Genomic DNA, 13,582 nt, shown 5'->3' with positions numbered 1-13,582 from the left:
CTCTTCGGCGCCTTTGTTGATGTTATGAATGCTAAGCTAACTCACTGTGAGTTTCGTCTGCGAGGTTCGTTCGTGTGGCAAATAAAAGAGATGAAGTTTAAATTCTGAGGCATTGCCGATTATTTTGTTTTGTGTGTCGCGAGTTGGGTTTTGAGAACAAAGGAAAGGTCTACGAAAGAAGGGTGAGTGTTCTGTGACTGAAATTACTGTATTAGCATCGCTTGCTAACAGCAAATGGTATGAAAAATGATCATTTCGGCTCATGTTTTCTGTGATTAAGGTTTACAGTCAGTAGTACTCTTTGTAAATATTTCTAGAAAGTTTTAGTCAAAACCAAATGCAGAGTTTGGTTCCAAAATGAGATAACTCCGCTTTTAAATTTGTCTAAAAATCATCTTTTTTATTATGTTGTCATGTTTTTATTGTGCTTCATTGTTAAAGTTAGCTTTATTTTTTCAAAACAAACTAACTGCAGTTTGATTGATATTAATTGGAAAGCACAATAAAAAACATGATTTATGATTTTATGAGTTATCTCATTTTGGAACCAAACTCTTCATATAAACGTTATCTTTGTGTGCTAATGTTAACATCACATTGTAATGATTTAATTTATTTATATCTATAAGGTTTTAACCAAGTTCTCTACTGCTAAAAAGGATTTTTGCCAAACCTGTTTTGCAAAACTGTGAAAGCAATATAGGAATAAAACTGAATTTAATATTCATGTTTTTCCATCACTAGCATCTGTTTTGAATTCACTGATATAGTTTGTTTATTCTCTCAGGAGCCTCATGCAGTCGCCTGCAGAGTCTGTAGAGAACGCCTCCATCCTCTCTGATGGATCGGCACAGGACGGTCATCGACTCTGGATTGGCAACGTTGACCCCAAAATCACAGAGTGAGTGTTTTCCTCCGTAGAAATCCTGGGCTGGGCTCTTACTGCACTGCCTTCCAGGCAGACCTGTGGACCTGCCTGAATGATGGATTAGCTGTATGTGTCTTTGTGCTGGAGAATGAGCAGATGACGACAAGGCGTGTTAAAGAGAGCCACTCGGCCATGGAGACCTGTTTTGCTGAAGGGCTGCCATCATTCCTCATTCACCTGGCGTGTTTACTCTGTGAACCTGTAGCGGCTGCTCAAGGTGGAGAGGGGGGCGGGTGGGTGACAGAGAAGGGAAGCTAGAGAGAAACAGCACACGTTGCGAGAGCACCCCTGGAAAATGTACGGCTTGCCTGGGCTGGCGTCTAGACAGTCGTTTCCTTCCCACTCGCTCCTCTGTTTTTCTTTAAATAACCTGCTTGAATGAAAACAGCCGCGATGCCCATAGGCTGTTGATTGGGAAGATTAATTAGTTCACATGCTGGGAGTGTTTGTAGTAGCGAGTTCCACTTCAGGATACTACAGATCTTGCACACACACAGTCCTGCTATGTGAGGTCAAAGTCACCCGAAGGCAATTTTTTTCTTAGTTTTTTTTTAGGAAGTGTATAATTGAGAATAGTAATTGAGTTTGGAGGTAACGTGGGGCTCCAAGGTTTGCACTGTTGATGTGTGGGGATCATCAAAGATTTATAAAGTTTTAGAACAGATAAAGTAGAAGGTTTAAGTATTTCAAACTTGATTAGAATTAGTCACATGGTCTACGTAACTGACACTTGAGATCTCAGGAGTTGCTCCATGTTTACATGCTCATCCTTCTCTGAATTGAATCCTTAGTTAAGTCCGTGTGCATTTAAAAAGTAGAATATAATACACATTATTGTGCCATTCTTTTTTTTTAGTTAGAGATGCTGTGTATTATGTTGCATTTTAGTCGTTTTTATTAATTGTGTTTCCTAATTCCTCATGAAAGCATGTTAAAAAGAAATCTAAGCATTTATTTTAACAATAATTCATGATTTTTTGCGCAAATATAATTAGCTTGATCACAAAAAGCCGTATGGAATGTGAATGTTTTTATAACTTTATAATACATCATTAAAAAATAGATTATAAAGCAGTGTATATAAATATACTATCACTGTCCGTTTTAAAATATGCTGAGAATGCTGAAGTGCCTAGAAGTCATGAAAATAAAAAATATATAAATTTAACAAAATCTAAGGGTTTTGAAACTAGCAATTTTAGGCAGAATTTAGTTTTTTTAAGAAAAAGTGTGAGCCCTTTGTTTCTCTAAAGATATTTTCCTGGCATCTATGTACTAACAACTGTCAGTCTTCTATGAATGATGAGAATTTTGAATCACACCCCACCCCTCCCTTTTAAAGCACTAAGGTGGCTGTCACAGAACTAAGATGCAGAAGGAGTAACGTATTTACGAAACCTGTCTGTAGAGCAGTTTGTCCGTCTAGGGTTACTGTAGAAACAACATGGCGAATTCCATGCAATACAAAACACTCGCGGTGTATCTATGTAGATAGTAATCGCTTGATCTAAAGTAATAAAAAATAACGCTTCATTATGTAATGTCTTTGTCCACCTTTGAAGACATAGTTATGTGTATTGTATTTCTGTCAAAAGATCCTCTAAAAAAATAAACGTTGGACATTTAATGCTTAAGTCTTATTGCATAGTAATTGTACAGTGAGCAGTGCAATTCTTCAGATTTTTTCATTGTATTGCAAAAAAACAAGTCATATGATCAAACAACATTAGGATAAGTACATAATTGCAAGATATTGGAGAACTGTTCTGTCACTAATACATTTTTGCACATAATCAGTCTTAACTTATTATTTTTTCCTGTAATAAACACCCTCTTTGTAGTAATCATTTATCCACCTTAATGACAGTCGTTTCAGCATCACCATATTCACCTTTATGACATGCTGCCAGCCCGATCCAAAAGCAACTCACATTCTTGACACATTTGTGCGGTCACCTCAATTACTTTACTTGGGGTGCTGGTGAAAATGTATGCCATTGATTTGTGCTGGTCAGTGCTTGGGCACCATGACAAGTCACGTTGCTGAAATTGCACAAACCTTGTACTTTCCACCTGCCCTGCAACTTTAATATAACCACTCGCTTCTACAGTCAGCTGCGCTTTGTCAAAAAATGACAAAAACGTTTCGACTTGATTTACGCTTTACTTTACTTTTCACTTATTGTTTACTTTGTGATGATGGTTTTTGTTTTATTTGAAGTGGCCTTACCTGAAATGGTTTGAGGACAACTGACCTGCACATGTCCTGCTGTTTGACTGACATCACTGATGCCAGGTGTTAAAGAGAGACAGTATTTACAGTAATACAAAAGCTCCTCCTGGCATGATGCACGATTCCTTTGACACAAACACGCAACCCTTTTCAGGGCTGGTTTCCCACAGTAAAGGTGGCCGGACTGGACTGTTCACACAAAGTAAGGGCTGCTGTCGTAATAACATGACATATTGACCTGTCCGTGGTCCGCTGGGGCCCATTTAGGGCCGGTGATGGATCTACCATGTGCCGCAGGTTGTTTGTGATTTCTGCTGTTGGAGCTCTGCTTTGTATTGTCTGTTATGCGGTGGGCAGTGGAGAACAGAGAGCTGCATCCGACTGGACGGCCAAAGGTGGAAAAAGTGCCACATGCTCTGAAATAGACACGTGTCTGTTGAAATCTCTCGGTGAACCCCAAATCCATGAGTTTCTCCTAATTTTAAGAAATTATATAAATTATGATAAATTATAATAAATGAGTCGTCCTGCTCTGCTAAATAAAACTCAGTCCATGATTGAAATTTATCCACCAGTAGTATAGAATTAATAGATTCTGTTAGGCGGGAGGTAGACCAGTTTCATTGGTCAAAAAAAAGAAATTGTTACTGTGTATATACATTGCTTTTTACCTTGAATGCACTTTAAAGATACAAATGCATGTAGATAATAGATATGATTTGTATATCGCTGCTGTCCTTCTAAAACCTTGTATCTCCATATTTCCTGATTTTTATTTTCATGCCACAAGTCATTATTATTAGTCACCCTTTTATGCTCGTCACTGGGTTTGGCAAATATCTAACCAATAAAAAGTATTAAAAAGGTCTTGCCATTGTCAACTTTGACAACACAGTATGTTATAATTAAAAAAGTCAATTTCATGAAAAACTGTGAATTTGGGCATACATGGTATCAGAAGGACAGCGACAATATTTATGTTATACTTTATCAGTCCACAGACCCCCTCCATTAACTTAATAGACCCCAGAAGGACGTCTGTTCGGATCTTAGGTCTCCTGCCTGGTTACAACCCCTAGGCTTTTTTTAAACACTCCAGAAATCAATCCTGAAAAGTTAAATTCATTAAAGTTGTTTTATTTTTTTAGCAGTGCACATTAAAGGTTTCATACTAGTTCATTTTAGTTTCTTCATAGGTCTTGTTATGGATAATAGTCTTGGCCCAAACTGTCATGACATGCTTGGCTCACAACTACGCTTTCGCAGTATAATCCTAGCCAAAGACTTTGCTCGCTACTTGGACGGACCCTCTTCTCCTCCCCACGGCCCATTTTATGGCCCTCTGGGGCATTGCATTGTGGTCTGAAAAAGTCTACAGGTTGTCCATTCGAATCAGGCCACTATCGATTCCTTAATCTGCAGCAAGCCAGGAAGATGCCGAGGCTCGAGTTTGAGAGGGTGGAGCCTGGGAAAGTGCGAAACTCTGCTCGGAGCAAAGCTCTTGGGAGAGGAGGGGAAAACATTAGCCAGGACCCCAGTTCTGTCCGTGCTACTACCTTTCCAAGTTTTAAAAATGTTGTTAAAATTGACAAGCACTTCTTAATACTTTGAATTTGTTAGATATTTGCAAAACCCAGTGACAAACATAAAGGGTGACTAATAATAATGATACTAAAAATCACGAAATATGGAGATATGAGGATTCAGAAGGACATCACCAAAATAATTGATTCTTTTATATGGCCGCTCTTTACCTGCACTCTTAGTTGTATCAAGCAATGGATCAATAGTTTTGATTTTTGATTTTTTTGTAGTCAGTCCTCTTATGTTGCAACTCATCCACTCGTAACATGGAAGCCAGGAAGATGCCGAGGCTCGAGTTTGAGAGGGTGGAGCCTGGGAAAGTGCGAAACTCTGCTCGGAGCAAAGCTCTTGGGAGAGGAGGGGAAAACATTAGCCAGGACCCCAGTTCTGTCCGTGCTACTACCTTTCCAAGTTTTAAAAATAACCAACAGTTCAAAACAATATAGACGTTTCAGGCATCTCCTCATTTCATCTCCCTGCGTGCTATGCAACAAACGTTTTTCCACAAGTGTGGTGATATTTGTCGAACTTGTGATGTCATCATCACGTATTGACACATTTTTGTTGTACGGTCCATTTCCCAGCTAAAGGAAATGCAAACTTAGATGCCTTCCTGACAAGGAGGTATACAATACCTATAGGAAGCTTACCATAGCATTCCCATGGAAAAGAACGCCTTTGAACGTATGTGCTTTGAAACCTAGAAATTTTGCTGATGGAACCACAAAGACATTTGAGCCAATGCTATAGCGACAGGAAAATGATGTCATGACATTCCCTTTCTAATGATATGACGTGATTGGATAATGGTAACACAAGAACAGTCCAATGCCCTTCATAAGCAACTATCCTGCTTTAGGAGGTTTTTAGCAAGAGTATAACTGCGTGGTTTGCTGAACAACAGAATGATTAATGCAACTTTGGTTCACAGACTCTTTGTAGTTATGCCATATGAAAGGACATGAATGATGTAGAGGTGAACATGCAGAAGCAGGGATATTTGGCATATCGAGAGAAAATGCTCTCATTTACCTACTGACTGCATGCTAGACTGCCCTCGAATAAGGTGGACACGGCTGTTTGAAGAATCCTGTTTTTACAACTCTTTAGACTATGGTTGTCTGGACAGATTCCGAGTGATCGTGAGGTGCTCCTGTTCTCTGGAAAAGCAAATCGTTGCTGTCCTTCCAAAGCCTGTCCAAATTTGTCCAAAACACTGTACACTGTTAATGATCAAATACTGTGTTGTTAAAATTGACAAGCACTTCTTAATACTTTGAATTTGTTAGATATTTGCAAAACCCAGTGACAAACATAAAGGGTGACTAATAATAATGATACTAAAAATCACGAAATATGGAGATATGAGGATTCAGAAGGACATCAGCAAAATAATTGATTCTTTTATATGGCCGCTCTTTACCTGCACTCTTAGTTGTATCAAGCAATGGATCAATAGTTTTGATTTTTGATTTTTTTGTAGTCAGTCCTCTTATGTTGCAACTCATCCACTCGTAACATACGGGGGCCTGCTAGCTGAACTTCTCTGTTATTGTACAGAGTGTCAACTTTTTATGATACAATCAATTCCCAACAGGATAAAATCATTTAGTTTTTCATTCTGATATACATCACATTATGAAAATAAAATTGAAAGAAGACTGGATTTTTGAAGATGCTAAAGGTGGTCCGTAGTGCATTCCTCGTCTCCTATTGGCTAGTGTTCGGTCGTAATTGTTTGTCTTAAATTAAACTCTTGTGGGACTTCAGGCTTCCGCTGTTTTATATCCTCATTGTCCCCCTGCTGTATCCTTTGTATTGTGTTAATAAAATATTTACAACAGCTAAAAAGGTGTAAAGAGGCCTGTCATTCTGATCAAGCCCTTTTTGCATTACGATTACATGTCATGCATTATTCCCTTGCGGCTTTAATAACGGTTGTTAATCATTTTTGCTCCATATATATGTTAGTGATGCTTGCGAAGGGAACCATTGTTATAGCGGCAAGCCGCTATCCTTTGTGATCCTCACATGAATGATAACATGCTCATTCTTAAAAATGTCATTTACAAGGTTCACCTGTCAGGCACTAAAGCAGGTGAAAAAATCCCTTAACCATACATTAAAGGACACCTGAGCCATAGACATTTAAGCAAATACACAACTTGTCAGCTATTATAACATCTCAATTTTTCTTCCTGCAGGTACCACCTAGTGAAGCTCCTAGAGAAGTTTGGTAAAGTGAAGCAGTTTGACTTTCTGTTCCACAAGTCGGGTCCTCTGGAAGGTCAGCCAAGAGGATACTGCTTTGTCAACTTCCAGACAAAAGAGGTTCTGTGCTTTCTCCTCATCCACATCAACTCTTATCTTTCTGATATGGAAATGATACTTGATGAGTGTTTGTTCACCATGTGCTGCTGTTGGTGTTGTTTTAGCAGCAGGACAAAGGTTTATGCTGAAATACTGAAAAAAAAACGGTTGACAGCTGAACTGTTTAGTGAATTTGCTTTTAGTGTCCAATTCTCTGGGGGAAAGGGTAGTGAGAAATGTATATAGACACATGTAACTATGTAACATTGTAAGATCCTAAAGTCTAATTTTGATGTTTGCAATAAGTGTTGTTTATTGTGCATCACAGGAGGCTGAACGGGCCATTCAACGTCTGAATGGAAAGCTGGCACTTTCCAAGAAGTTAGTTGTACGCTGGGCTCATGCACAGGTAAAGGTGGGTATCGCATAATGTCTGCCTGTCTTACCATATGTCCTTAATGCTTTGGTTGAAACTTCATGAGATATCTGAGTTTGGCGAAACCACGCAGTCAGTCGCTTTCAGCATATGCAGTTAGGTTGGAAATGGGAGTGATTTAGTTGATGTGTCCAGTGTAGGCACAGTGTGACTGAAGGTCTTCTGATGTCACAAAGGAAAGATGCAGCTTGCAACATTTTTGTATGATTGAACAAAATTTGCACTGATACACGTTACGTAGATGTAACGCTTTTGTATCGATGCCAGACATTTTATAGATTTGTTATAAAGAAATATGGGTAAAGAATTACAATAAGGTTTTATTTGTTAACATTAGTAAACAGATTAGCCAACATGGACAATATATTTCAGCATTTATTAATGTTAGTTAATGCCAATAAAATCGTTCCTGTTTGTTCACGATGGATTAACTAATGTTAACAGAACCAATTTTTGATTTTAAATTATTAATAAATTCTGTAGAAATATTGTTAATTCATCTTGGCTAATGCATTAACTAATTGTTAACAAAACCTGTATTAATAATAAATGAATGCTGTATTATTTAGGTTGAATCCTACAGGCTTATAAAATACATTTGCACGAAGTCACTGTAATAGTTGACAGATAATTGAAAAATAGATTTAACAGTGTTATAATGGTATAATTTATAAATGTATTATATTGTTAAATATATCAGACATTTTGGAAATGAATCAATGATTATGATATACCATTAAATACGACTACCAGACAAAATTTTGAACAACCGGCTTACCCCTTGTACCAGTGGTAATGGCTCAGTATCGCAGTTGGTACGACTGAAATACAGAAATGGACCCTTCAGGGAGCCCTGGTGTTTAACAATAGGCAGCTGCCGCTGAGAGTGAGGAAATCCTGTATGGTTGAGAATCAGGCCCCTCCTGTGCACCCCCTGCCCCTCCTCGTCTGAAGGGAAAGGGACATCAGGCTGGGGTCACGGTCAACAGTGCAGAGTTGTTGACAACAAGTAGCAGCACACAGGTCTGGTTCCAGGTCCGCTTGACCACCCTCCACCCAACATTGTGCACAATTGTGTGTGATGTTGGTGAGAATATGTGGGTTGGTTTGGTCGTCTCCTTAACAACAGCCTGCAGATCGGTGTATACTTCAGTGATATGTTTATATCAGTCGTTTGCTTTGAAGGCTGTTCAGTGGAGCTGTCTGATGGTGTATTTAAAAAAAATGCTTTGCACTTTCTGCATTACCGAAAAGTTGTTTGGGTGGAGTGTAGCAATGTAAAGGAAAATAAACACAAGGAATATGTTGAACTCGGTGTAGCCTAATGTAATGTAGAGGATGAGTGACGGGTTGTTGGAATGGTTTTCTGTATTCGAAGGAAGAAAACAACAGATACGGTTTCACAAGAGAGTCTAAAGTTGACAAAATCTAAATCCAATTTTCTTCTCTAAAAACTGTTTTTTTTGTAATTGGGTTTGAGTCATTGGTGCCTGTGATTTTAAAGAAATGCGTTTTTCATGTTTGACATCAAAATGTAAAAACATTCATTCACTGGAAGAAAATAATGCTAATGTTCCCATAATATTAACCAACAATGTCATAACTAGGGGTTTACATTAGTATGTATTTCATTTAAAACGTTCTTTTAATGGCTGTTAAACTGTTGAATTCGGAAACCGAATTGGAAGGAAGTTTGAAAATCATACATGTTATAGTAATAAGTAATATAAATGTAATAAGTAATGCCCCATGTGTTTGTATTTAAATGTAATTCAATTTAAACTAAACATTGAACAATTTGAGTTAGGATGTAGCAAAAACACAAAATGATAGCTATCTGATCTTGCACTTTTTTTATTTTGCCGTATAGTTTCATTTTTTTAAATTCCTCTCTTTCTCATTACAATTTTAATTCCTATTCTTTTTGTGGGATGTTCCAACTCTTAAATTATGATTTTTTCCAAACCCATGTTTATCGCCCAAATCCTTATAGATAGAGATACTCTTTGTCTTATTTCCGCTGCCGAGTATTCGGTTTTATACTTTTACTATATATACTATATTTTGTTTTTTATTGTTCATTTACTTTTTCCACCCTTTTAAGTACTAAGTATGTGCATTCATTTTAAAGCATTTTTTAATCATTTTTTGTTTTTATTTCCCACAGGATCTCATAAAACACTTGGCTGTCACTGTGCTGAAGGTCGTAAGGATTGTTTGATTGGCACTTTTGAGTGGAATGAATGTGCATGCCATTACTGTTCAATCCAGCTTTTCCCACAATGCTCTAGGGCGAGAATGTGAGCAGTAGCGGAGGAAGAAACCTTGTTTCATTTATGCATTGCGATCTTTTCTTAATCGGTTCTCCATTGACCCACAAAACGTCAATCAGAATTTTACATAATTTCTTTCTTTTGTAAGTGCGACACAAAAAGTGATTTTATTGTTGGTGTGGGAACTAGCAAAGTCTCCCTTGAAGTTTCACAGCAAAAGACAAAAAGGCAGATTGAGTTTAAACAAATCAAATTAAGCAGTCAACCAGTGTTGTCGTGATCATGAGCCCTATCTTTAAAGAGAGAACGTAATTTTGCTGTCGTATTATGTGCACAACAGATGTTTTATTGCAGCACTGTCACACAGAACAAAGATTTCATCCCTAATAAGCAGCTATTGTGTGCTACTTGATTGGACTAAACAAGATCAACCGGACCTCAGGTTTTCAGCTTTGTGAGAGGAGAGTGACCGCTCATTATCCATAAACATTGTTTTTGCATGTGACCTCTTAAAACCTGCGTTGTGATGACAGATTCCTATCATATTGCTACTTGCTAGACTTGCAGTTCTAGGAAGGGGGACATTCTCATTCTAATAGCATTTGATCGGACAGAAAAATGTAGTGCAAAAAACAAAAAGCCACAAAATTCTTTATAAATGTGTAACTCACTTGTATTTCTTTTGTCTATTTTGGTCTGCTTGTTTGCTCTCTTCCAGAGATTTGAACCCTTTAAAGGAGACAAGAATCTGCCTGCTAGTTTAGAGCCTTCATCGAGTGAAACAGAGGATCTGCCAACCACACTGAGGTTTGGGACATTACAGCTCTGAGCTACAACTCATCATCTTGATTTTCTTTCATTGTTTCAATATTTCCCTCTCCCCTCTTTTCTTTTCGGTCTACTAATACAAGGCTCATTTTCACACAACAGTTGCCATTTGTTTTCTAACAATGAATAGCTGATGTCAATTTTAACTTTTTGTTATGAAATGTATTGTTAAAATAGAATATTATTTTATTGATTTATTTAATCATGCAGAATGACGTTTGTCTCAGGGTTATGTGTAAACACAATTAGTTTCTCTTTAAAAGAGGTGATTTAAAAAAGATGAAATCAGATTCCTTTTTAAGAAGTGATTTTAGCACATTGTGCCATGATTTGTTTAAATCAACCCTTTAAATCATTTTTCAGTTATGGTTTGTATAATACAAAAGAACAAATTATAATTGAAAAGTGGAAATGGGTAAAAATGTCAGCATTATATTCTTAATTTAATTAGAGCCTTGTTTCACAACCTTAAGCACACAAATTGGTTAGTTCTCTCAAAAAATGTAAAATTCTTTCATAATTTATTCCCTCTCATGATATTTCAAACCTGTATGACTTTCTTGTACTGAAAACAAAAGAAGATATTTCTAAAGAACATTGGTAACCAAACAACACTGGCCCCCATTGACTGTCATTCTTTCGACACATTTACACCGTGACATTTCTCAAAATATCTTCTCTTGCGTTCGACAGAATACAGTCATGCATGTTTTGAGATGGGCAACACATTAACAAACGGGTGCATTACTTGTCTAATAGTTATTGAGTTTTTTTATAAATGTGTCCGTAAAATGTGATTTATTTATAACTTATAAAATTGTCAATGATACTCATGATCAAAAGTAGGTGGTTTTGTACTTTATTCTTTTCTCTTTGATCTCTTTGCACTATTTAAGTGTTAACGCAAAGATACGCGCCATTGAAGCCAAGCTGCAGATGATGGAAGAGAACCCAGATGATTATTCTGGACCCTCAGCATATATCTACAACAAACCTCCTGAAAAGAGGGACAAGAGGTCTCAACCGTACCACAAACAGCACCGCAAATTCAGGAGATGATCTCTCCAAAACTGACCGGTGGTCCTCGCACTGAATGGACCAACACTGGTGTGCACATTGTGGACAGAGATGTATGGAGATGAGCTGGTCCAATCTCTTGCAGTGTGAGACTGTTATGTATTATGAAAAAGTGTAACACTGTTTGTAGTGTTGTGCTGTTTCCAGGCCACAATGGTGCTGTTACCGTGACTGACATTTGACTCGTGTAAGCAGGATCTAGCAACAAACATTCTGATGACATGTTATCTTTTATAAATATTGATGTGAGTCATTTCAGTTTTTCCTGGGGTAATAACATCGAACTTTTGGATCTTTTTGCATTTTCAAACATGTTTCACACACACTCTCTTGATATTCTCCAGAACGCAGCTCCTGTTGTTTGTGTTGATTGTTTTTGTATTCAACTGCCCCATGTGGTTTCATGCTGTGCTGCTTGTGGAAATGTTGTTGTGTGTAGTGTGTGAGAAAAAAACCCTCTAATTCAATAGTTACATTTTGCTACAGTTCTTTAGCTAATAATATCTTACTTTAATTTGCCTTTTTATGTCTGAATGAAAAGGGCTTATCAGGTCTGCACAAGGCGACACAAAGTGTATGTTTGGAAGAAGTGTAAATATTCAGGTATTTTGATAGATTTTGCTCATCATGCCGAGTAGGAAATAAATCAAACGTACCTCATATAAAGTGATCAAACTGCATCTTGTCTTGAATTTAATATCTGCGAATTTAAAACAGTTGAACTCGGTCTGCAGTTATATGTGCATTGTATTGAACGGAGTATAAACGCGCAAATGAGCTGTAATAGTGGCTCCACCCTGACTTTTTATTCGTTTGGTCCAGTTGGTTCGTGAGTTTATTATTTTCATATAAAAATACTGTGCATTTTTAACTAGTACGTTTTGGGCTGCATTTTAATATTCCAGTGTGTAAGCTTTAAATAATGTAAAATATAACTCTTTCTATATATTCGGATATTTTAGTTTCCCGCTCAACGAACCCGCTTATTCTGTTATATTTACTTCCAATCCTTTCATTTATTTTTACGCGTTATCATTCCTATTAATATGAGTATACCAGTTTGATTATGGAACTAAACATATACAATTATGAGAGAAATAAAGAAAATACTGCTTGTCAATATGATTTATATCCTAACAGACCGTCAATTTCAATCCACTTCCATACGATTTTTATAAGAAAAAAGAATTGTAGGGCCTAGTCACATTATATAAGTGCTCTTCCTAACAGATCTGAACATTTCCTGTATAATCTCCTTTACACATAACGTCCTTTTAATCTATTCTCAGACTAAATTATGCACGCATTAAATTAAAGGCCCAGCACACAATTATTTTAACCGACTTTACGCAACAGTTTCACAGGGATAAACATAACGTCGCTTACTTTACCAGAATATTTTAAGTAGTTTAGCTTTTCCTTCCTCACTGTTTCTCCTATACGCAATAATAGCATGCTACATTCAGATTTGCTGATAAATTGTGAAGTGTTTTTTTCTTTCATGGCCATTTTAAACCTTTTTAGGGTCGAAGAGTTATAGTTTGTAACAGATTTAAGTTATTTGCTTAAAAATATACAAATGATATATACTCTTGTAAATGGTGTATAGTTCATACGCACATTAACATCATTAAAATGTAGTTTGACCAGTTGCACGTCTTTGCAAATAAAATAAATAAAAAAATGATTTGCTTTTTAACATTTGCATTACGCGGTAAAAAAAAAGGCAAATTGCGCCTCGTGCAAGAGACATGATCCCGTTGATGAATCATAGACTACAATCTTTGAATGGATACATTTTCATTATATACAATGCAAACAGAGGGTGTTCTTATTGTTTCTGAATCATGTAGCCAAGATGAAATGTAGCAAATCTTTATGATGATTAGAAGCGATTCATAAATAAACGTATT

General features: G+C 36.9%; 1 protein-coding gene across 2 annotated transcripts; it reads left to right on the top strand.

Annotated features, from left to right (window-relative positions):
• The first annotated feature begins 17 nt into the window (after nt 1-17).
• Nucleotides 18-12,347, top strand: rbm18 (RNA binding motif protein 18). Of its 2 annotated transcripts, none has more exons than XM_056736102.1 (6): nt 18-182; nt 788-901; nt 6,950-7,076; nt 7,384-7,470; nt 10,483-10,571; nt 11,489-12,347. In XM_056736102.1, the coding sequence occupies exons 2-6, from the start codon at nt 795-797 to the stop codon at nt 11,649-11,651; spliced, it is 573 nt and encodes a 190-aa protein (XP_056592080.1). In that variant the 5' UTR covers nt 18-182; nt 788-794; the 3' UTR covers nt 11,652-12,347. The 2 variants fall into 2 exon arrangements, with proteins under 2 accessions (XP_056592080.1, XP_056592081.1); XM_056736103.1 differs by having other exon boundaries at nt 20-182; nt 7,384-7,464.
• Nucleotides 12,348-13,582: the final 1,235 nt, after the last annotated feature.

The sequence above is a fragment of the Triplophysa dalaica genome, chromosome 22 (genome assembly GCF_015846415.1).
Source record: "Triplophysa dalaica isolate WHDGS20190420 chromosome 22, ASM1584641v1, whole genome shotgun sequence".
NCBI lineage: Eukaryota > Metazoa > Chordata > Actinopteri > Cypriniformes > Nemacheilidae > Triplophysa > Triplophysa dalaica.
The sequence above is the reverse complement of the archived record's forward strand: the minus strand, read 5'-3'. Positions and strand labels throughout refer to the sequence as shown.

Excerpts from the sequence above, each read along its gene's own strand:
- rbm18 (XM_056736102.1), top strand. The coding sequence starts at position 795 with ATGCAGTCGCCTGCAGAGTCTGTAGAGAACGCCTCCATCCTCTCTGAT. Across the intron at positions 902-6,949 it reads GTTGACCCCAAAATCACAGA|GTACCACCTAGTGAAGCTCC; the intron begins GTGAGTGTTTTC and ends TTCTTCCTGCAG. Across the intron at positions 7,077-7,383 it reads TCAACTTCCAGACAAAAGAG|GAGGCTGAACGGGCCATTCA; the intron begins GTTCTGTGCTTT and ends TGTGCATCACAG.